Genomic DNA, 23,249 nt, shown 5'->3' with positions numbered 1-23,249 from the left:
TTGTGATCAAAATCCAAGGCTGGCTGACAGGCATTTCTTTTGTGCTGCTCTATGTCATTGCTCATTTCTGGATATGTTTCCAAATAGGTCTTCCTCTCATCAGGGAAATGCAGTGAAGTGAGAAGAGCTGTTTAACAGAACTGTAATGCTATATTATCTGAGGGCATTTCTGTTGCAACAGGTTCCTCATACCAAATATTGGGGTGTTCCTTGAGAATGACAGCAGCTATAAACAGAGGGTCACTGCAGACACATCTATGTATAGACCTTCCCGAAACTTAATGACAGAATATGAAGACAGACCACAGAGAGTATTTTTATAAAGGATGCCTGATGTTACATTGGAAGTCTCTTGCTCTCTGTCTCCTTTTATGCTAACATTGCATCCTCAAGTTTTCAGGCTAACAGCAGTAAAGACAACTGGTTTTACTTTTAGCTCTTATGTAGTCAGGTACTCTTATTTTTCTGATAGGGAAGAATGATAATACATCATTCAGACTGTTTAAAACCGCTTTCCTATGGAAATCTCACTGTCAGATCACACTCCTGTGGCCAGTTTGCTGAACATCACTGTGGATCTGTTTCTTTCAGCAGCAGATAACCAATTCTTAGAGTAATTGTTTATACATGTCCTGCAGTTGGTGTCTGCAAGTACCTTGTGCTCAAAATTGAGTCTTTCAGTTAGTAGGGTCCACTAGTGTCACCGTTGTCCTTCAGATGCTATTATGGCATCCAGTTCTATGAGTGTAAAAGATGAAGCAAGACACAGCTACCTTGAATCCTTTTTCAATCTGTGGTTATGAGAGCAAACTGAGGGTAGTGTTGGCTGGTTGTTGCACTTGGCTGCACTGGTTTTGATTAGTCTGCATCAATGTGTAAAGTAGTTGGTCTAGTATGTAGCGGGTGATTAAGTCTTTTGGGCTAGTTTTTTTATCTCTGTCCTGGGTATTGGCTTTTAACCCTTGTGGCTAAGCCCAGATTACTCAGTTATAATTACTTCACTTTTTGCAAGGAAGCTGTTCTGCTCAATGATCAAGAATGATGGAATATTTAATGCTGAAGAGAGTCTCTGGACATCTCTGGTTGAGCCCTCTGTTCAAAACAGGGCCAACCTCAGTATCAGATTGAATGTCAAATTAGATCAGACTGCTCAGGACCTTGTTCAGTTGAGTTATGAGTATCTCCAGGGATGGAGATTCCCTTTTCTCTGGGCTCCTGTCCCAATGACTGACCTATCCTCATAGCGAAAAGCTTTTTACTGATACCTCCCTGGAATTTGCAGAGGTTGGTATTTGTGTCCATTGCCCCATATCCTTTCACAGTGTGCCTTTGAGGAAAAAGTCTGTTTCCACCTTCTTGATATCCTCCCATTGCACAGCTATTAAACAGCAATAAATTCCGCCCCCCGCTCCTCCAGTCTTCCCTTCTTCAAGCTAAACAAACCCATCTCTCAGCCTCTCCTTGTACCTTGTGTGCACCAGCCCTCTGACCATCTTGATGCCCTTCTGCTGGGTTTGCTCCAGTATGTCAATGTCTGTCTTGTACTGGGGAGCCCAAAAACAAGACACAGCACTCCAAGCGTGGTCTCGCAAGTGCTGAATAGGCAAGAATTAATTACTGAGGTCATGCTTGGTGCTTTCTCTCTGGGAGAGAAGTGCGTATTCCTGAAGAGTGCTCAGATTGCGTTTTTAGAATGAATACAAAAAATGAAGGGATTGTATCTGAAGCTTCAGTAAATCAGAAACCTGTGAATGAGATGCTCAAGGCCAGGAAGTCTTCATCAAAATGTTAACTCTTGTTAACTTTGTTGTTAGCGCTCTCAAAATTTCTGCTACTCCTGCCTTCATGTCTTCATGATGAGCACAGGGGAAGGAAGGCCATTCAACAGGAGACAGAAGGCTGTTCAACAGGAGACTATGGGCATGTGTCACGCTTTCTAAAGTAAAAGAGGATGCTAAAGCTCATTTTTCTCATCAAAGGGTAGCATTTGGCCTGCTTATTTCTTGAATTAATTTGGCTGCTGCACTGCTTAAGTACTGGCTGAGGAATGTCTATGAGCTGCCCCTCTGTGGAATTATGCCACAGTGTTTAGTGGGACTTTGGTACTGCTCCTCGGACTCACAGTATTTACACCAGCACCTTTGGAATATCGCGCTAGCGCAGTTTTCACTGCGCTTAATATGGGGCTGACTTGGCACAGATACAGGGCATGAAACTTCAGTTTAAACGCTTTGGGTCATAGCTATTGTTTTCTCTAGCAAGAGTATGGCTTTTGACATTTGCTCTTTGTTTGCTGTCTGCCCAGAAGATCTTGTAGTATAAATGGCAGTAGGGCTGTGCAGAACTGGGCTACCCCTTGCCTCTGCCATGTACATCCTATGATGATGCTTTTGATAGTTTATGTGTAGGAGGAGAGAAGGAACAGATGGGGGTGTTGTGCCTTTTTGCTGTTTTAGCCATGGTGTCCGGTTTCATTTTGCTTATTAACCATGCAGCTACGGTAGGAATTTTGTTACGTTCCCAGTAGCATTAACTGTCAAAGGTAAAAAGCATCGAGCACTCTCAAAGTACTGCCCTTGTGTCTCCTGTTCTTTTACCCAGGTTCTGCTGGATTCTGTGCAGGTTTCACTAACAAGGAGACCTTTTTTAAAGACTCATTCTAAAGTTTGGTCTTGGTCTGTGAAGCAGAGACCAAGCGGCTCACAAAACAGAGGCTCCAGCAGACAGTGCATCAGTGGAAGCCTTATTCAGCTGACAGAAAATGTCAGCAACACGAGTTGTCAAGTGCTGTCTCTTTCTTCGTGGTGAAACTTTGGTTCGTTGCTTTGTTCCATTTGACAGTTCCAGGTGCTTTCAGGACAAGGGCTCACAGGAGCTTTCACAGTAACATTTATGCTAAATTGTCATTACTTTTTTTTTTTAAAGGGACAAACTTTAGTTTGAAAGGCCTTGTAAGCAGGTTCTGAACTGTATTAAACCAAACTATCACAATAGCTTTAGATTCAGTCAGAAGAGAGATGGTTGCACTTCAGCTCTGCCAGTTGCCACCCAGTGCAGTAGTCAGAAACCACTTTGTAGCCTTCCATGAAATTTGCATGTTGCGTTCTTGAGGAACAGGAACATAGGTTTCCAAAACATCCTTGTAAAAGTGTTTGCTAGTGATGGTCATTTTTCCTAAGCTCTTTGTGTGGGCTAAGTGCAAGTGCACCTACTTTCCGTATGACAAGTAATTGCTTGAAAATCATTAGAAAAAGAAAAGCTGTGGGCAGTAGTTCAAAGGAAAAAGTTGCTGATAGAGTAACTGTCACTCTTTTAATGCATTGCCCATATTTAGTGTCCCATCGAGCTGCCTTCTTGTAGTGCTTTGGTGTGTTTCTGGATTCTCTTTCATTCAAGGAGCTGAGGGATGGTCTACCCAGCTCCATCACACGTGCCTGCGATTGCAGGGTGACTCTGGACACGTATGTCCCTCTGATGGCAAACTGCAGAATGCAGCCAAAGAATTCTGATCTTGAGTACGTGCAGGCACCTGAATGCCAGGAGTGGAAAACTTACGGACACAATGTGCAGAAGAGCTATATTCACTAAAAGTTAATTCTTCTTTCAGAACTTTTAAAAGGCTTACAGTAATTAAAGGTTGGAATTTATTTCTGTTAATGATTTCTCTCCCCTTTTATAGTGCAGTTCTGTGCAACACCTCTTGGACTAAATAAATCTTGCTTTAGTTATCAAGCATTCTCATAGTAGTTAGAGAAGCCTTTGAGAAACAGGCAGGATTTTGGCATCATTGACCTGCACTGCCTTTTTTGACTTGAGCTTTTTGAGGATTCTTTTTATTTTCCGTTAATATCGTGGGGATGCCCAGCCAAGCTAAATGGAAGAAGTCATTAACTAAGAGAATGTAACACAAAGGAGGAGCAGCCAAGAATTCCTGCACTGACCTGTGTTTGACGTGGAACAAAAGTGGGAAACTTTTGGAGGTTGTATTCAGATGAGCCATTTTTGAAGAATCTTCTGTGTGCCATGGGAAAAGGCTATGTGTAACCAAGTCCCCAACATGTGCCTACTCCTAGAGTGGGCGGGCAGTTTTGTTCTGTGCAAACCATTCATCTTTCCTCAAGAGAGATCACAGCTGAAGCTGTATTTCTGCCAGGTGACTCTTGCAACCTACTTGTGGTTTTGTTGTGATACTTGCAGAATCCAGGATTTGGCCTGACATGTATAGTGAGCTCCTTCTGCTCTACCTGTCTTCTGTTGGCTGTCAACATGTGTTTTGGCAGGATGTTGAACGAAAGAAAACCACTGATTATCAAAACCACTTGGCTTATTTTGCAGTGTTGTGTAGAGCAAGTGACTTGAAGCCAACTGCAGATTCCCCTTGGAGATTTTCAGCTATGCTAGGGAAATTATTTCTAGTGTAAACTGGCAGTGTAGCCAGCTATTGTAACAGTAGCCCTCCTCCAGAAATTCTCCTGGAAGTAGACCACAGTAGGAGTGGGCATTTGGTTGTACATGTAATAAAATGCTATAAGCTCCATTTTGCAAGTCGGACGTGATGACACAGCTGTATGATATCATCTGTTGTGACTCAGCAGAACTGAAAAGATGGCTAGCGGGAGGTACGCAGCAATGGCTTCTGCCAGGAAGCTCCATAAGGACGGGTGTTTTTTCGCAGTGCAGTGCTCACAAGGATAAGCACTGGAATTCATAAATTGCTGGAGGAGTAATTTCTCATAACGAGCATGTATGGAAAGCTGATGAGTTTGCCTGCCGTACTGCTTTGTGTTTTGAACACTTCTTGTTGTCAACTTCCAGTACACTTAGTGTTAACACAAACCCACCAAAAATCCCATTGGCCAATGGTGATGTACCCTTTGGGGAACATCTCTAATGCTATCATATTCCCCGCTTAATCCACAGGTAAAGAGCTAAGTGCAAATTCAGCTATTATCTACTGTGTAACGTCCAAGAATATATTGAGAAGCCCTCATTCCTCAATTCAGCACTAGTTTAACAAGTGTTGCTGTTTTTTGTTGTGTTTCCTAGGAGCCAACATCTTTCTTACCTCATCTGGACTGATTAAACTAGGAGACTTTGGCTGCTCAGTGAAACTGAAGAACAACACCCAGACAATGCCTGGCGAAGTGAACAGTACTTTGGGGACTGCAGGTAAGGAAGCTGACTGGGGTTGAACCACGACAATGTGCTAGGCAGGTACTTGTCTAGTTACCGTAAAAGAGGATACCTCTGCCGAAAGTCTGGGCTGGAGTAAAATGATGTGTTTCAGGGAAACTTGATTTTACCGTAGCTAGTTAGATGTGCTTTACATCCAGAAGCCAAAACAGTGAATGATGTAACTGGAGAGAGAAAATTGTATTTGTCTGGTAACTATAAAGATGCTGGAGTTTGTGTTTTCTGGGGTTGTATCTTTCTCCGCAGCCTTACTGAAACAGTACTGTTCTTACTGAACAGCTGCTTAATCTGTTTTTAAAAAATGAAAATCACTGAAAGCATGCACTGTACCAGCATTTTCACTATCACTTTTCAAACTGAAAGACAGTTGTGCTGCAAACGTGTCAAAGAACAAGAAGCCAGCAAATGGCAAAACTTAGCAAGAAAAGCTGAGTGGTAATTCATTACAGATGTATTAAAAAGCATTTGGTTTGCCCAGTTAATCACTTGCTGTTCCTTCTGCTGTATGAACTGATGACATCATATGTGTTGTTTCAAAGCATACATGGCTCCAGAAGTAATTACTAGAGCTAAAGGAGAAGGGCACGGACGTGCAGCAGACATCTGGAGCCTGGGCTGTGTTGTTATAGAGATGGTCACTGGAAAGGTAGGGATGTTTCATCTGCTGAATGAGTGCAAACTGTCCTTAGCAGTTTCTCTGCAAATTCTGGTCCCACTCCCAGCATTTGTCACACTGAAGTCTGCAAGTACTGGGGTGGCTTTTAATTTCCTGGGGTACAGAAATATACATGCTATTGGATAGCAAGTTACTAAACGTTGCACTTAGCAATGCTGTTACCTCTTGCAGAGGCCTTGGCATGAATATGAGCACAACTTCCAGATCATGTATAAAGTGGGGATGGGTCATAAACCTCCTATTCCTGACAAAGTGAGCCCAGAAGGGAAAGACTTCCTTTGCCACTGCCTGGAAAGTGACCCAAAGATGAGGTGGACGGCCAGCCAGCTCCTCGATCATCCTTTTGTCAAGGTTTGTCTCACGGCTTTGGCTACAAAGACTGTAGATGGGAATTGGAAACAGCTTTTAGTTGGCTTCATCATTTGCAGCTATGGTGCAGGGCTTTGTATCACGGTGGGAGGCTGGTATCAAGTTGATGCTGTCCAGAAAACAAGGTTTGATAACTTTTCAGAAGCACGTGATGTTGCTAGCAAACATTTGACTAAAAGAACCTGGTGTGCACCATGCAATAAACTTTCACTGCTGTTTTGAGATGCATTATCTTTATGTTAAAAAGACTTGTCAAGCTTCAACTCAGTGGTAGTTAACTGGATCTGAAGGGCTCTGTGCCTAAAACTTCAGCGAGTACATTAGCACAGACTTCCATAGTATAGAGATAAGGGTCCCCTCTGTAAAAAGTGAAACAAGCATAAGCTTGAGAAGTCTACCATCCTTCAGTGCAAGGTTCTGCTTTTCTTTTAAGTTCATACTTAACGTTATGTTCATATTGAATGTTTGTCTGGCAGTTGGCATAACAATCTGCAGTTCTTGCATGAACTATGGTTTGATTCTTTGCTTAAGAATAGGCAAATATTCACAGCTACGACTTTAGGTCTATTAGTAACTTCTTTTTTGAAGAAGTAGGAGCGCAGTAGGTTATTGAGTTCTGTCCTGTTTTCCAGAATAAAGTTGTTCACTGTGGTATTCTGGTTCAATAACAGTGTGTTTGGGATCATCATACCCATCCCCCTCATCCGTGCAACTGTAGCCAGATCCCATCCATCACGGAGGCAGAACGCTTCTTTAGGCTCCTAAGAGTTGCATGGTGACAATGGAAACATCAGTATTCACATATAAACACTTGTAATTCCTTATCTGTAGAACAAGGGAGAAAGAAGAAGGCTTCCGAGATGTTCAATGAAGGTGCTAAAGAAATGGATCTGTTGTCATCTTCTTGCTGCAGTAGGGAGACAATTGAATTAATTGCCTTTTGTCCCCTTCACAGGTTTGCACAGATGAAGAATGAAGTTATTCAGTCTCTGGCCTTTTTTATTCTGGCAAGATATCGTTTAATCACTACTGTATGTAATATTTACATAAAGACTGTGCTCAGAAACAGTATAAAAGTTGAACTTACGAAGACTGCACAAGTGACGAGCGTCACTTTCTCTGCTGCTCCTGTACGTTTTATTTGGCACATGTTGCTCATGTGACAGTGTCTGCAAGTTGGAAGAAGCTGCATGTTTCAGTAAAAGTGCCATTACTACTGTATATGGACCATACCTTTTTTTGTTCTTTCTCCTGTTTCTCATTTGATTGAGAACTGTAATGTTAATATGTAGTATTTTTGAACTCTGTAGGTTCAGAAAAATGCTGTAGTGTTATCAGGCGTTATGGACCTTGTTTTTTAATCTGTTTGTTGAGTGCACTGACTGTGAACTTTTACTGGGTTTTTTTGTTTATTTGTTTTTGGCAAGCTTCAGATTTGTTATGCACAAGGCTGATTAATGAAATTTTAAAAAAAGTTTTTTCTCAATAAATGGTTTATTTTAGGAGTTGTTGGTGAAGGGCTTTTCTTCTGAAAATAAATATGTGGGGTTGTGTCACATTTTAAACTTTTTTTTCAACACTTGTTTAAGACTGCTAAGCTAACCTAACTGGAATAAGCTTCTCTTATATTGCAATAGTCCATGTTTTGTCAAGTTCAAGATGTGCAGTGTAAGAAGCTTCTTACACAAGTGATAATAGAATTAAGGTCCCCCCTTCATCCTCTCCTGAGGAAATAAGGTGGTGATGTGCAATTCCTGACACTACCTATTATATAAGGGATAGAGTCATGGTCTAAAATAATAACTTTCTTCTTCAATGCGAGTACTGCGAACAGGGAGTGGTCTGCACGGCATTTCTGTGGCCAAGAGGAGAATCAGTTAAGATTATTCTTGTGTTCTGTTTGGCAAAAACAAGAACTTACTGTTAGCTTTTTAAAACTGCACTTTGATTTCCGTACCACCTCCCCCAATTGTCATCAGTCTCAAAATGGAGAGAGGTTAGAAGTGGTTAGCAATTAGGAGAAACGGTCTGCAACATGTGATCTAGTTAGATTATTTTGTTTGACTTGCTATTACAAACAGGTGACTGACTGACTGAAAACTGTTACTTGTAAGCATTAATGCAAGTTTACATATTCCTGTTACAGCTTTAGACCTTAAAATGGGTAACTTATAAAGCAGAGAACTTGCTTTTACTATTTGGCTTTAATCTAAAGTTCTGTCTCTCCTCTTAATCCACAAATCCTTGGTTGTTACAGGTGTGGGGTAGCTCTTAGCAGCTGGGTGAGCTGTTGAGAAGGTATCATGCAATCTGACATTTAAATCTAGAAAAGTATGAGCCTCACTGTGCAGGTCATCAGTGCGGTGTATCCAGGGCTCTCAAAAAATACAGTGCTCTATTTAACTAGACTTTCCCTTCTCTTCAGTTCTCTGTCTTCAGTTACGATAGGAGGGGAAGTACACTGTCGCCCTCAGCAACGGACTATGAAAGTGCCTGAGCTAAAAGTCCCCCCTCCAGCCTGCTGTGTGCATCACTTTGCAGTATATCAGAAGTATCCGAGTGGTTTGTGTCCTCGTTTGCCTTGTTTCAGGTGCCCTTGTAACAAACAGGAACTGCAGACAGCTTTTGGGAGTCAGGATAAAGGTGAAAAGTACACTGTACTAGTTCATTGTTGCTGACCAAAAGAAGACTCATTCACTGCATGTCAGCTTTTTATACTTTTATTTTTGTATAAACAAACGTTAAGACTACTTTTGTTAAGGCAGTTGTAGAACACACAGTTGCTTGTGGGGACGAGGGGCAAACACTGCTTCCTAATGACATAGGTCATTCTTTTAATACAGTGAACTGGACTAGTTTAACTTTGGCAAGTACCATTAAGCTTTCTCTGTTTGACAGTGAACGCTGGAAGGGCCCAGTGGTGCAGTCCTTGTGCGCTGGGACTTCTAGGAGTGCTTACGAGGACGGATCTAGGAGTGGCGTGTTTGGCCCTCAGCCTGTTCTAAGGGTTGGTCCCAGGGAATTGGGTATGAAATAGTCTAACTACTCTTTCAGAAGTATTTACATGTTTGGTATTTTCCTCTGGGAGAAGTGGCACTGCATGCAGCTGGAGAGGAAAGGACTAAGATTCGTAAGGAATGTTAAATGTCTCCCTACCAGCATGTTAAATCAGTGGCTCTTTAAAAAGGCAAAAAAGCTAGTCTCTGTCATTACATGAATATGTATTTGCTGCTCAGAACTACTCCCCCCTGCATCTAGGGTTCATTCTAACCCCCTGAGAAAAGCCCACTGTTTCTATCTGCTAGGTAAGGTTTACAGTAAAATGCTAGCTTGGAGAGATCTTTTCTCTCTCCCACTCCCACCCTGTCTTGTGTACAGTGTCTTCAGGTCTGGCTCATTAACATGCCTGATGCATTACTAGGGGATAGCTGGACCTTCAGACTCTGCTACAGGTTATAATACTCAGTTTTCCACTGTTAAGATTGTTTTAGCAAATACAGTGCAGGGTATGTGCTTTATTAAAAGAATAGCTTTATAAGCATGGCAGTATTTTCTGATCTCAGGCTCTATTTCATGTGTTGGAAAAACTACACTAAAGCCCATGTTTATGTTCATTACATCATACAATCTATTCCAGAAAGCTTCACAGCATAGGGAATGCATATGTACACAAGATGGGGGGGGGAAAAGCTCTCAAAACTAGTCCCTCACACTTCCCAAGGCTTATTCCTTCCTTCACGTTGTACATTTTACTGCCTCCACTCTCAAAAAACTTTACTTACTGCCCCATGCTAAAAGCACTACTACACCTGGTCTTTAGGTGCTGCATATTAAAGAGACTAGTTTCTAGATGATCTGAGGTACTGAACAGCAAATGCATATTTCATGGAATGATTCATATTCTGTTGTATTAGTCCCTGTTTCTTCTGGCTTCAGTTTCATTATAGGAAAAGAGAAATGGTTTTTATATCAGCTGCTAGAACGAAGACAACTGCTCACCACCTTCTCTAGACACACACGGGCTCTTCATTCCTAGACTATCATCGTTTAGTCCTATGTGCAATGAAAATGTACCATCATTGAAAGTGCCAATCATAATCCCTGCTGCTCAGCATCAGTATCTTTAGCTTTTAAAAGATTGGGGTTTTTTCAGTCATCATTGCTGATAGCTGGAAGTCCCCTCTTTTCCTTTTTTCTTTTTTTAAACAAGCTCTCTGTAGTAACTTGCATATCCTTAACTCTTGAAGTTTAAAAAGAGAATGCTGCCCTGGAATCAGTACCAGGGATGTCAGAGCAACACAGTTTTCCCAAGGAGCTTGATTCTAGTTTTATTTAATTCAGAAGGGTGTCTTCAGAAGGGTGTCAAAGCAAGTCCAGACAGCCATAAAAAACTCTAAGCCATACCACTGTCCTAGGTCTCTCTCCTACTTTCCCCTCTTCTCCCCAAAAGAAAAGCAAAAGATAATTTAACTATTGCCTCAGGCTGACTGTTACAAGGCACCATGTAAACTAATTTATCAGAAAAGACAGACAAGCAGATTAATTGGGATTACAACAGTGTGGGTGTGGGGCATAACTTTTACTGCATGCTTTGCATTACTGAGTTACAGCATACCCAGTTGTTTTGTTTCCACCATTGTTAGGAAGGCCTAGAATTTTAATCAGTGTTTAAAGCTGAAAGGAATTTTATTACCTCAGTTTTTCCAAACTACAAATAGCATTTACTCTCAAAAGAATTACAGGTTTCAGCTCTCCCTCTGATGTACTGCCTGGGGAAAGATGTGGCAGTGGGTAATGTAGCTCTGTTCAGGCCACAAGGCCAAATTCCACTCCAGGTTATGCCACTGCAAGGCTCCGATCTAACGAAGTGGGCCCTTAGCCGGGGCCTGGCTGAAGTTTTAAAGGGCCCATGTGGTGCACATTGTGGGAGTAAGTTCTAGATGTAGAAAAACTCTACTGCAGTTCTGCCAGTTCAGTAGAGCTGCTTCAGTCCAATACTGGTATAACCAAGCAGAGCATCTTACTGTGTTTAAACATTGACAGATTATGTTTGTTAAACTGTTAACGTGTGATCTACACAACTATCAATTTTAATCATCTTGTAACAATCTTCTGACATTATCCATTCCTTAGAGCAAGTTAAGAAAGATAAAGCCTGCACCTCTGGTTAGTTTCCAGGTAGAATCTCACCATACAAGCACACTGGACTATTGTTGGTGTTTTGTTTTTTTTTTTCTTCAAAACTTAAGACACTTCATAGGAAAATAAACCAACCAAACAAATGCAAACCTGTTGTGGAGAGTATACGAAGGAGTGCATCTTTCAAGCATGTCATCCAGCCCAAACCCCCAGAGAAAAATAACAGGAGCACAAATTCAGATATGCATGGCAATTGCTCATCCTACCCTTCCTCTGATCTCACTTGAAGGACCATGATATGCACTTAAGAGTTTTCAGAAGTTGCATTTGTTCCCTTTGGATTGAAGCAGTCTCTGAAGATACTACTTTTGTTTCTGCTTGTTGTCATTGTTGCCATAGGTGGAGCCCTTGTTAATTTCTGTAACGCCTATCATCCATCTGACACCAACAGAAGCTGCAATATAAATAAAAAATAACTTTAAAAGCAGTTTGCAGGCAGAAGTTGAAGGCCTGTACAGGTGTAGCGTTTTGAAAGAGACTAACAGCATTCTCAGCCTTACAGCAGCACAGCATCAATAGTAACTACCCATACTTGACCTTTGATGAAAGGTAAAGGTATGCCCCCATGCCCCTGTACCAAGTAAGTTGCCCACAGTATTTCATTAAGGAAGGTCCAAGGTTGCTGGCCTCAGGCTAGGCACGTCCTCTCCCACCAGCAGGGAAGAGGCTGCATGAACTGACACCGGGGTGAGAGGCACAGGCGTGATGTGCTCAGCCCTGTTAACCCTTAGACAAGGCTGGCTGTGAAACGGGGGTGCTTTGGGGCCACTGGTGTTACCTGGCCCCCAGGAGCTGTGACAAGCTGTGCTAATGTATCCGCATGCGAGGTGTGACAGGGGAAGGCAATTCTGCCTGCTTTCAACAGCCCCCATGCCTGGAAGAACATGAGCAAGTGCAAGGGCACTTCAGATCTTGATTTAAAAAAAAAAAAAAAAAAAAAAAAAAAAAGTTGTGGCATTTTTTAACTACAACTCATGAAACAGTTCATTACAAGAGGCCAGGTTAATTTAAAAGACTTTTATAGTTGATTTAGTGGTAATAATTCACCATGCACAGGGATTTATGGGTTTTTTATATGATTGAGTCATAGTGCCTGAAGTGAATACGTTAAACACAACTTAGCCTAAGCCCTCCCTCTCCCCTCACAGCTTTTTCTTTTTGTAAAGGGGCTCAGCTGCCCAAAATCTATTATTCCCCAAACTTATGCTCAGCTATTGTACATACTGTACATATCCAGAACTGCCACGCTTCTTTCAGGCATAAACCTACATGGGAATCATAAACACCATTCCTCTGCTCAGAACGCTTTTTCCAAAAAAAAAAAAAAAAAAAAAAAAAAAAAAAAAAAAAAAAAAAAAAGGCAAAACAACCCAAGAAAGCCACAAACCTCTCGCAAGCCTCCAAACCCAGTTTCTTGCTGACTGATGGTGAAAAGGCCTAGTCCTGTGAGGTGCTCTAAGTGTCTCATTCCCAGCAGTCTCTACCTCTCTAAGATGACCCTGAACAATTCCTCACCAGCCAAAGGACTCTTGATGGTCAAGTCAGAGCCCGAGATCACCAGGAGAATCCGGAGGCTTTGCACCACTACCGGACATCAACTGCCAACAGCAGGGCTGATACAACAGCCTGTGTCCTGGCATTTGCTGCTCTTTAGCACAGGAATGGGAGAGGGCTGTCAGCTGGTAACCAGTGCTGCCCTGTGCTTTACCAGTTGCTTGCTTGTCCAGCTGTAACCTGGTGCTACCACATCAACCATGCAAAACCATCACTTTTTTTAAATAGCTCCTTCTCTTGTGCTTCAAGCAACCTGTTCTGAAGTGGAACACAGACTATTGAACAAATGTTGTAAGGCAGGCAACTTGAAAAAGCTGAATATATTATTTAAGTAAGAAGATAGGCTAGAAAGCAGCTCTGCAGAGAAGGACCTCGGCTTCCTGGTAGATGCCAGCAGTGTGCCCTTGTGGGAAAAGAGGACGAAGCTGCCCAGCGCTGCATTAGGAAGAGCGTTTCCAGCAGGCTGAGGGAGATGATCCTTCCCACACTGCTCAACACTGGTGAGGCGCATCTGGCTGGGTCCAGTTTGGGCTCCTCGGTACAAGAGAGACACAGACATACTAGAGTGAGGCCAGTGAAGGCCACAGAGATGATTAAGGGAGTGGAGGGAGCATATTTCATATGAGGAGAGGCTGAGAGACTGTTCACAGCCTGGAGAAGAGAAGCACAGTGCGATCTTATCCATGTGCATAAATATCTGAAGGGAGGATGTAAAGCAGAGCGAGCCAGGCTCTTCTCAGTGGTGCCCAGGGACAGGACAGAAGGCTATGGGCACAAACTGAAACACTGGAGGTTCCCTCTGAGCATAAGAAAAAAAGGAAGAAAAAAAAAAATCATCTTTACCATGCAGGTGGTTGAACACTGGCACAGGCTGCCCAGGGAGCTTGTGGAGTCTCCATCCTTGGAGATACTCAAAACCTGATGGGACACAGCCCTGAGCAACCTGCTGAAGCTGACCCTGCTCTGAGCTGGGAGTTTGGACTAGCTGATCTCCAGAGCTGCCTTCCCACCTCAGCTACTGTCTTCTGTTTGATTTGCTTGGATGAAAGGCACTGTGTATTTTGTTCTTTCAAAATACCAGCACTTGAAACCAAACCAATCAACTACAGACTCATGTTTTGTAGTATGACAGTAAATTAAGTGACAGTTTTTAGAAGTGCAAGTGGTAACGGGATACCTGAGATGAGACACACAGGATGTCACACCGCGATGGCTGAACAGACAGTGATGGAATGGGAAAGCTGGGCTGCCTGCGGGGCTGCCCTCGAGTCTCCTGGCTGCCGAGACACGAAGGAAGTATGACCCTCTCAAAGGCAGGGCGCTGTGCAGTGAACAGCCCAGAAAGGGAGATGGCTCCTAGGGAGTTCACTGTCACTTACACTCCGCTGTTAGTCTGTGAATGGAAACGCACACAACTGGGACAAGTGAAGGGTTTCACTCTTGCAAATAGAAAAGAAAAAAAACATCTCTGACGTTTAAATGGCCATGAGCTAGGGAAGACAAGAGGCAGATCGAACATGTAGCCTGGGATCATAACATAACAGTAAGCATGAAATCATTAAGACTTTAACCAGAAGGGATAGAAACAGCATCTGGAGGTGGACACAGAGCATAAATAAGAGCAGCTGTTATAGCAACAACACAGCACGTTGGGGATTTCATCCAGTTGGAGGAATGCCACTGCCTGGACACCAAAAAAATACCTAGTTCAGCAGTTCAGATTTTTGTCTTTCCTTCTCCTTTGCTCCCTGGCAGGAGCTGCCAGTGCCCTTCTGTCCTCATTTCACCCTGCAGCCCTCAGCACCCTGGGGAAGGCAGGGTGCAAGAAGGGACTGCTCACGTTTGCCAAGCCTGTGGAAGCAAAGTGAGGATAAGTGCTGGGGTGCCTCAGTGGTTTCTCTCTGCACTGCCTGCCTCCTCTCCGCAGGTCTCCTGGAGCCTTAGTGCATAGCCTAGTGATAGATGTTTAAGGATTGATTCCGCTGATGCTTTAAATAAAACTATAGTAAGGGGAACTTAGGGTTTTTTACTACGAGGAAGGGGAGAAAAGGAGATCAAGCAGGAATTGTGCCTCACTTTATCAGCTGTGAGAGTTTAAGCTCACTCTGAGAAGAGCAGGAGAGAGAAGCTATCAGCTGAGGCATCCCTGCACTGCTTCACAGCAAACTACAGAAGGTAACTGAGCTCCTGCCATCTTTCTGCTCATCATTACCCACCAGCCAAAAGTTGCAGGAGGTTGCTGAGGACCTACTCTGCCTGCCAAAGTGGTGGGGGCTGAGGGAGGGCTCAGCTAACACAAATCGACAGAGCCAATAATGGAATCTCTTTCTTGGAACATTTTTTTAGCTCCACGAAAACCACCACCCCCACACATCATACCACATCCCTCAGCAAAAACGTTAGCTCAGAGCAGAGGATTTCCACCTTCTCTCTCACACCTCAGGATTTCTTCTCATCTGTTACCTGGGGTTAGTACCACACAGCAAGCGCTATAAGCAGCACAGCAGGTAGGGGTATAAAAATTTCCCATATATAGTCTGCTGTACACCTGAGTTATATAGGTTATACATTGAAATGAAGATTTGTACAATTAAAGCTTATATGAATGGTAGAAATTGCCATTTAGGGCCCATCTTACATACTATAAAGGAGAAGAAACAAGCAAGTAACAAAAAAATACCAGTTTTAGGCACCAGGCTGAAAGGCCAGATTGTCTGGCAGCTCCACCAACAGGCAGAATCAACACAGGCAGAATCCTACACACAGTTTGTATCCTCCTGCGGTTGTAAAACTTACTGTAACACTGCTGGCTCGTGCTCTCCTCGCCTTCCACTCATCTCAGCCTACAGGCATCAACAGCCTTGCTGCCCAGATCACATCATGCTCTGACCCTTCAGTCCACATTCTGCACTCAGACACTGTCAAGTCACCAAGGACTCACTCTCAGTTTGTATTGTGATCCGCGGAAACAGGTTTTCTAATAGCACTGTGCACATACTGTATAGCAGACATACAACAGCTCCTGCAGAATCAAAGCTGGCTCATTACTACTTATGCTTGATTCAAATGAAATACTTCTCTCGCCTATAACTGATGCTTAACTGCTAGCCCCATGCCATAAGCTCAGATGCCATTATGCTTTTAGCATTGGACATGTAAGAGCTACTTCTTCATTTAAAAGCCAAGAGAAGCCCTCTCATCTTTTACATACAGAACCAACAATCCCCTTTTAACTGCTGTTGACAGCTCTATAATAAAATACTTCTAGAGCATGAAGGTTGTCCTCTTCAACACAAATTACCAAAACATGAAAGGGAACCTAACGCTGCGTTCTTTGGAGTCAGATGAGATTGGGGAAGCAGGAGGAGGGAAAAAAAGAAGCTGCTGTCAAATACAAATACTGACATTTGCCAGACTCACTCACTGCTTTAACACCAAAATACCAGCCCCAAGTTTTAAACAGCAGTTGTGAGCTAAGTACATAAATCTCTCGCCATGTGTCCTGTGAAACTAAAGCCAGTTTTCAAAAGAGACTTTTGTCCCTCAAACTGCTTGAGCATTTATCCTCTGGAGCGGGGACTGCCTTGTGTTGGTTCAAGTAGTATCACAAAGAGCTCCTGGTCCCAGACTGGTAGTTAGATATTAGCACAATGTGATGATTATTATGAGTATAAATAGCCAAACTGCTGCACAGCAAAGCAAGAGGGGATGGCTCAGCATTCTCAGTATGAAGAGGAGACATCGTTTATTTAGGGCTGAAAGTGTTTGAGCTGAACCAGCAGAACTATATATACATCGGTTATTCATTCCTTGGATCTGAGAGTGAGGGTCTGAGGTATTACAGTGCTTTCACTCCAGCTTGACCGCCATGGGGCACTTCTCTTATGGCTCTTTCCACCTGAACAGCCAGTTACTTACAAGCCAGTAAGTGTTTTACTGGACAGCACAATTAGCAGAGACTGCCCAAAAGACAAATGACGCTCCAGAAACAAAGCAGAGGGTACCAGGTAAAAGGACGTCCTAGTTCCTCCACTCTTTCTTATCACAGAAGGTTTATGCATATCTTGTGCTATCTGCACGTATGCTAATAAAGGTAATGTTACCAGGTACTGAAATCTGCCCTTAGAAAGAGCAATCTACTTATAATGGCCTATTAAGGACTGCAATAAGCTTCCCAATTCTGGAGTATCAGGTGAGCTGTCAAATTGCCATACAAAAAAATAATGTCCCAAATGCTACCTGTGCTGCTTCAGTTAACGAACAGAGGAAAAAAGTCTACCAGGAGCAATGTGAAAAGGCATTTTTATAATCTGATCACAATGGTAAGTAAATCCCTCTGATTTTCAGAAAAAGCTTCCTTTTACATTGTTAAGCCACCAGGTACCAATTACCACTCACACTGGAAGACAGCAAATACAGTCCTCCCTGCTTTGCTACAAATTGGGTCTGCCAGACAGACAGTTCCAACTGGCACCAAGAGTCACAACCTCCAAGGTACATTTGTGTTCATCTACTGCTACCTCCCAGCCATTGCCGAAGTCACTTCTGAGACCTGGCCCAAAGCTGGAGACAGAACTGCAAAATAAAATACTGGTTGCTCCTCTGTTAGAAGACGGCTGCATCATTCCCAGGACATTCATGACAGACACACCCCTCAGGATAAAAAGCACAGTTTTAGGAGAACAGCCCTGCTACAGAAACTCAGCTAGTGGCTACAAAAGTCCATGTGATAGCTTCAGCTGAAGCTGAGATGCTTCCACAGAATGAGACCAATGATTTCCAACTAGCAATAACATTGCTTTTAAAGGGATATACTAAACCAGATACAGACTGTAACATACTAAGGGAACCATTGCTCTTTTGGTGAGTAATGACACATCCACTTTTAAGTGACCAGGATAAACCAGCTCTGCTTTTTGTTTGTTTTTACTGAAGGCTGAGCTTCCTTCCACTCCCACAGATTCTCTTCCCTCCACGGCTTCACGGCAGATGCTATCTGCTAATAAGTGACAACATCATCTCTCTTTTTGCCTGCTCATCAGCAAGAGGTGGCTGGCTGAGTCTAATCAGGCGACAGCCTCTATTACAGGCAATGCAGTGTCTTCTGCTGCGCCGCAAATCCTGGCCAATTACAAGCACTTTGGGTTTGATCACACCAGGTATTCAGAGAGAGAGCAGAGCTATTGCTAAGCACAGGGGTCTTTAAAAGGTTGCAGAGGACTGCAACCTGCACCATCCTACAAATGTGGTGGATATGTATGGGGCAGCAATGCACATCGCACAGTGGGCCATTAATCTCACCATTCTTAATGCGTTCCTCAGCTGTGCTTTTGCGGCCTGGGAGCTCATGCGTTCATTCTGGCAGCAGACTGCTGCTGTAGTTTTCTGTTAGCTCCAGCACTACAAATAACCTGAGAACAAGTCCTTTGGATTATCACTGCATTCAAAAGAGGACTCACAGCAGCCTGGTTATTAATCTTTCCTTGTGGCTAGAAGAAGAAAGCTAAGTGGGGAGTAAAACAGCAAGAAAAAAAAAGAGAAAAAAAAAAGGGCTCTTTTGCTGTCCATTCTTAGTAGCATCATAGCTTTTTTTTCTTTACAGGTTCTTTTCCTCACTTCCTAATAGAGAGAAGACGTGACCTAGTTGTAAAGGCCACTAATGGCAAGATGGTATTGGACTTAGGGTGTGGGGTGAGGGGTGTGGTGTCACTCAACTAAATTAATAAGGGCTAAATCCAGAAACATCACAGATAATGCCAAGCATTAAAGCACCCAGCCCTGAGGTTAAAATCCAGAAACCCTGAATTATGCAGCGAGGCTCCCTGTGGAGGGTACACAAGGCATGAGGCACTTTGGAATGGCACCCAAACAACCAGCCCGCTGAGTGGAGAAACTGAATTAAGAGGAAAATGCTGAAGGAAAGATGAGAAATTAAAAAAATTTTGCAATGCCTAAGCTTCAGCGCCCCGTTAGGCCATCGTTCCACAGCCCAATACCAAACATAGACTATGCCAGCATTTCTTCCAAAAGCAGAACAAATACCCTCTTGAGTGCTGTTGCCAGGGACGTAGCATTTGCAATCGTGCCACACCTCATCCCGCCCACTGTTGTATACCCATTTTGAACTAGAGCATAGGGGAGACCGATTGATCTTTCTCTGCAACTGAAGGGGATTTGAACCTAACATCTCCCGTTCCTGAGGAGCACACCCCAACCATGGTGCTCACTCTTCACTCCCATCCTATTCACTGGTCAGAGAAGTGGGACGGGGGGGAGGGGAGCACTACTTGTGCCTTCCAACAAGTCAGGCAGGTGAAAAAAGGTGCTTCTAAGTTGTAGTCACTGCTCGAAGAAATTCTTACACATTTTACGTAAAACGTTTCCAGGGTAAAAAGCACCAACAATTTCTCCAGGTGAGGACAAGAGCACAAGATTCCCCTCCCCTTCCCTCTACCTTGCCCACATTGATGTACCAACTATTATGTTGGACCTTATTCTTGCTCGCTTTCCTTCCTCTGGCCCAAAGCATCATGAAGCAAATTTCCGGCGCATGTGCACACACACACAAATTCCTCCTTCTCCAATTATATTTATAAGAAGCTTCCACAGTAGCTTACGCAGAGTTTGATTTGGTGGGCACTTTCTGAAAAAGAATACTGTGTGCCTACCAAATCAAGCTCTTCACAGATGGGCGAAAGGACATTAGTTAATTCATCTTGATCAGACTAGCATGGGACCTGCTGAAGATCCAGACTTCTGAGAATGCAAGAATTATTATCTGTTAGGAACCATTTCCTAGACAGAGAGCAAAGATGCACTTCCAGATGCACTTCTGAGACAAGAAAATGTTCCATGTTTTCCTATTTCCTCTGTGTTGCTATTTAGGACATGGCTTTTTAAGCTAACTCTAATCTCCCTCCATTCAAGTTCACTCAGAGCCAGAAGGACTGTGAAGTTCTGTTTCTTTTTCAAAGGGTGTTTGTAATATACACAGACGTTAAGGTGATGAAGACATAAATATATGTGATGGTCAGTGCAGCCATAGAAAATATTTGCTTTATAAGTGTATGGCTTATTCTGGAAGGGAACTTATTCCTCAAACAGGCACCCAATATGCCACAAAGCACAGACACCCAGATATGATGTAATTTGCCAAACTGACCTGGTTCCTGCTTCCGTGAAGGACACAAAATGAGATCTCCCTCCCTTTCTGTGGGCCAGCTCCTTGTTTTGTTTTCCTTCCTCCTCTTAAATAACATACTAGTTTAAACACAAACCAAGGCAGTTGAGAACTACCACAGGAACTGTAGGACTCACCTGTGATAGTCTATGCCCTGTGCTACGTAAGTCAGAGTAGATGGCCACAACAGGCTGTCCTTTAATCACAAGTTCATGCATTTCCAGTGGATGACATACCCAACTATGATTAGAAGAAAGAATTCTCAAGAGAATAAATTATCCTTGAGCATCTCTTCTAGGCGTTCAAAGTGCAACCCAGCAACACACTACACAAAAAAGGAAAGCCTTTTGTAGGCAACCCACTGGAAAGTTACTGTTTTGATTTCCACAGAAACAGAAAATTTTGTATGCAGCTCTTACAAAAAATAGTACAACTATACAAAAAATGAACAAAAAAAAAGAATCTATTTAACCTGTTCCAGGCTAAAGTGGATATAGTATCAGATGGTCTGTTGAATTCACAAGTCATGTTTATATTTAGTAAGCCTCAATAAATCATATCTGACAGTTACTCTGTAAGTAACGTTTCTGTTTCAGAAAACTTACCTATTACAATGACAAATGCAAAACTAGCCAGTGTCAGTGATGATCCACTGTTGATCATGTTCATGAGCAGCTTGAATAAAGGATATAGCAGCAATAAGGCCCAGAAAAGCCAGTTCAAAAGCGTCCACGGTCGTCGGGGTGGTACTATAGGGACTGCTGGGTAGGTTCCTGTTCGGTAGTATTCTTCCTGGAATGCATCCTAGTAGAACAAAGAAGGGCAACAATTAAATACCCATCTGCCAACAAAACTAGCTATTCCTGACTTTGATGTTCCTCCTTCTGCAGGCTTGTAACCGCGGGGGAAGATCAAAGACCAAGTCATGGCTGGAAAGCTTGTACTTTGAAGTCAATAAACACACAGTCAAAGAAAAAAAAAAAAAAAGAGCTTACATCAATGTGTGCATCCTTTCTTTCTCCTACACATAGAAGCCTGAAAAATGGCATGCCTAGAGAGTATAACAAGCCCAGTAAAACAAGAAGGGTGAGGGGATGTACACTCCTGCAGCAATGCAGACATCACTGTTGAACCTCCTGCAAGAGCTGCAGCCACTGGCCAAATACTGCTGCTAAGCAAGAGAAGCGTTTGGGCTACATGTTCAGCAGCAGATCCTCTGTTCCCTAATGTTTTCTCCAACCACTGCTCTCAAACAGCATCCACAGCCCTGTCAGAAAAGGTGAGCAGACACCACCTTGTCCCATACTCGAAAGAATACCATCCCCTCCTGTCTGCTTTGTCCCATAGATGCAGTCTTGTCCATCCTGTTCCCATGAAGCTTATGGAAGGAAGTTTGGGTGCTGAACCTCTCTATAGACAGCTGAGCATGCGAACAGTTTAGAATCTCTCACTGCTTTTGACCACAGGACTCTCCCTTTTAGTATAATACGAGGAAGCCAGCGGAGTGGGGTTTGGGTTTTTTTGTTTTGTAGCGTGTGTTTTTTAAAGCAGAGAAGACTTAGAATTCAGTACGTTCCTCTAGAGTCCATACGGGTGAACGGCATTGCCTTTAGCGATGTGAACAACCAGAGATAAAGTGAGTGGGGAAAAAACTCTTCCTACTGCTTCAAAAGCAAAGATTATTAATCTGTGTTATCACATAAAACTGGTTAATTAATGAAGTCAGCATTAGACTGACATAAAAAGGAACCTCAATTTAGTTAGAATGAAGTACTAAATTTCTTCAAAGAAAGGAATGCTTCATGACGGTTTCCAAAAATTCTGGCAAAGCCAAGATTGTCCTAATCAACCACAAGAAGATTATTTCTATTATGCTATGATTTTACATTTACTTACACTCCAGCTGACAGAGACAATTCTTTACTCCTTTAATGACAACTTGAGCAATTACAGGCTGCTACCATTTTATCTATTTCAAAGGGAACATTCAGCTTTTATGAGATTACACAGTAATTAAAGCATTGCACTCTCTTTATTGAGATTAGAAAAATTGTGACTTTTGTGCATGCAAGCTAGATTGTACTGGGATCACTATGGCCAATTAATTAGCTGTCTTCAACAAATTACACAGTGTATGAAGTTTTCTTTACAGTGCCTTGAGGATTTTGTTTTATGACTGGTTTAACACAGAGCTACTAATCATCAGTAAATTGGATTCTACTATATACAATTAGGTTTCTAAATACCGGTATTACCCAGAAAAGTTAAGAATTTCTGACTATTATTGGTATTGCCATTAGGGGGCCTATTACTACTGAGAGCAAACCAGACTCACTTAAAACAAGCACAACAGTTTTCTCTTTGTTGGCTCTGCACAGCATTAGGGGCAGCAAAACCGCTGACCACATCTCACCAAGAGGTTTGAGACAGACGGAAGAAATATACAGTGGGCAAAACAATGTCAATGCCATCACCTCCACTACATGTTTTACACCATGGTGGGGAACAGCTCTTCAATTCAGTTACAATTCCTCACCCTTAAAAACATTCACATTCCTTGCAGAAGAGATCTGTGGGTTGATCTGTCTTCTATGCTTTTGCAAGGGTGCCTATGGTACTCATCAACAGCTCAAGTCAGCATTTAAACCCATGATGTACCTCAAAATTTCCCTCAATCACCTCACCCACATTAAGTTCCTTTCATTCCCTGCATAGAGGGCTTGTTTTCAGTGTGTAATAAATCCCATCCACCCAAGCATCATATTCGGACATAGAAACATGCCCCCTCTAATGCCCCCACCGAATCTGAGTTACTTCAGACAGCGGGGTGGGTAATGCAGTGGGGGGAAATCAGGGAACATCCACCATCTTTTGAGAGGCTAACTGGATTCTTCCTCCCTGCTCCCACCAGGGAAGTCTGACTGTAGAGGTATGCCACTGCCGTTGCACGAGGAAGCCCACAAAGAATGACTACCCAAAAATAGATCCTTTGTTCCCAAACACTGGAGTGCTGTATACTTCCCTCTTCAGTTATGCTTTGCTAATTCCCTGGGGCATTTCGGCATATATTTTCATGCC

The 23,249-nt window shown here is 42.9% G+C and overlaps 2 protein-coding genes across 3 annotated transcripts in view; one reads left to right on the top strand and one right to left on the bottom strand.

Moving 5' to 3' along the window:
* MAP3K4 (mitogen-activated protein kinase kinase kinase 4) overlaps positions 1-7,743 on the top strand; it is a 75,841-nt gene extending 68,098 nt beyond the window's left edge. The window contains exons 23-26 of the mRNA XM_050893235.1: positions 5,047-5,169; positions 5,733-5,839; positions 6,041-6,220; positions 7,194-7,743. Coding sequence (XP_050749192.1) covers positions 5,047-5,169; positions 5,733-5,839; positions 6,041-6,220; positions 7,194-7,214 — 431 coding nt within the window. The 3' untranslated portion in view covers positions 7,215-7,743. The remainder of the gene's footprint in view (positions 1-5,046; positions 5,170-5,732; positions 5,840-6,040; positions 6,221-7,193) is intronic.
* Positions 7,744-8,951: 1,208 nt separating this feature from the next.
* AGPAT4 (1-acylglycerol-3-phosphate O-acyltransferase 4) overlaps positions 8,952-23,249 on the bottom strand; it is an 87,185-nt gene continuing 72,887 nt past the window's right edge. For both annotated transcript variants that reach the window (XM_050894805.1, XM_050894807.1), the window contains exons 8-9: positions 20,777-20,975; positions 8,952-11,831 (exon numbers count right to left, since the gene is read on the bottom strand). In XM_050894805.1, the coding sequence (XP_050750762.1) occupies positions 11,740-11,831; positions 20,777-20,975 (291 nt within the window). In that variant the 3' untranslated portion in view covers positions 8,952-11,739. The remainder of the gene's footprint in view (positions 11,832-20,776; positions 20,976-23,249) is intronic.

This window comes from Gymnogyps californianus, chromosome 3 (genome assembly GCF_018139145.2).
Source record: "Gymnogyps californianus isolate 813 chromosome 3, ASM1813914v2, whole genome shotgun sequence".
Taxonomy (NCBI): Eukaryota; Metazoa; Chordata; class Aves; order Accipitriformes; family Cathartidae; genus Gymnogyps; species Gymnogyps californianus.
Note: the sequence above shows the minus strand (reverse complement) of the source record. Positions and strands in the feature narration are given on the sequence as shown.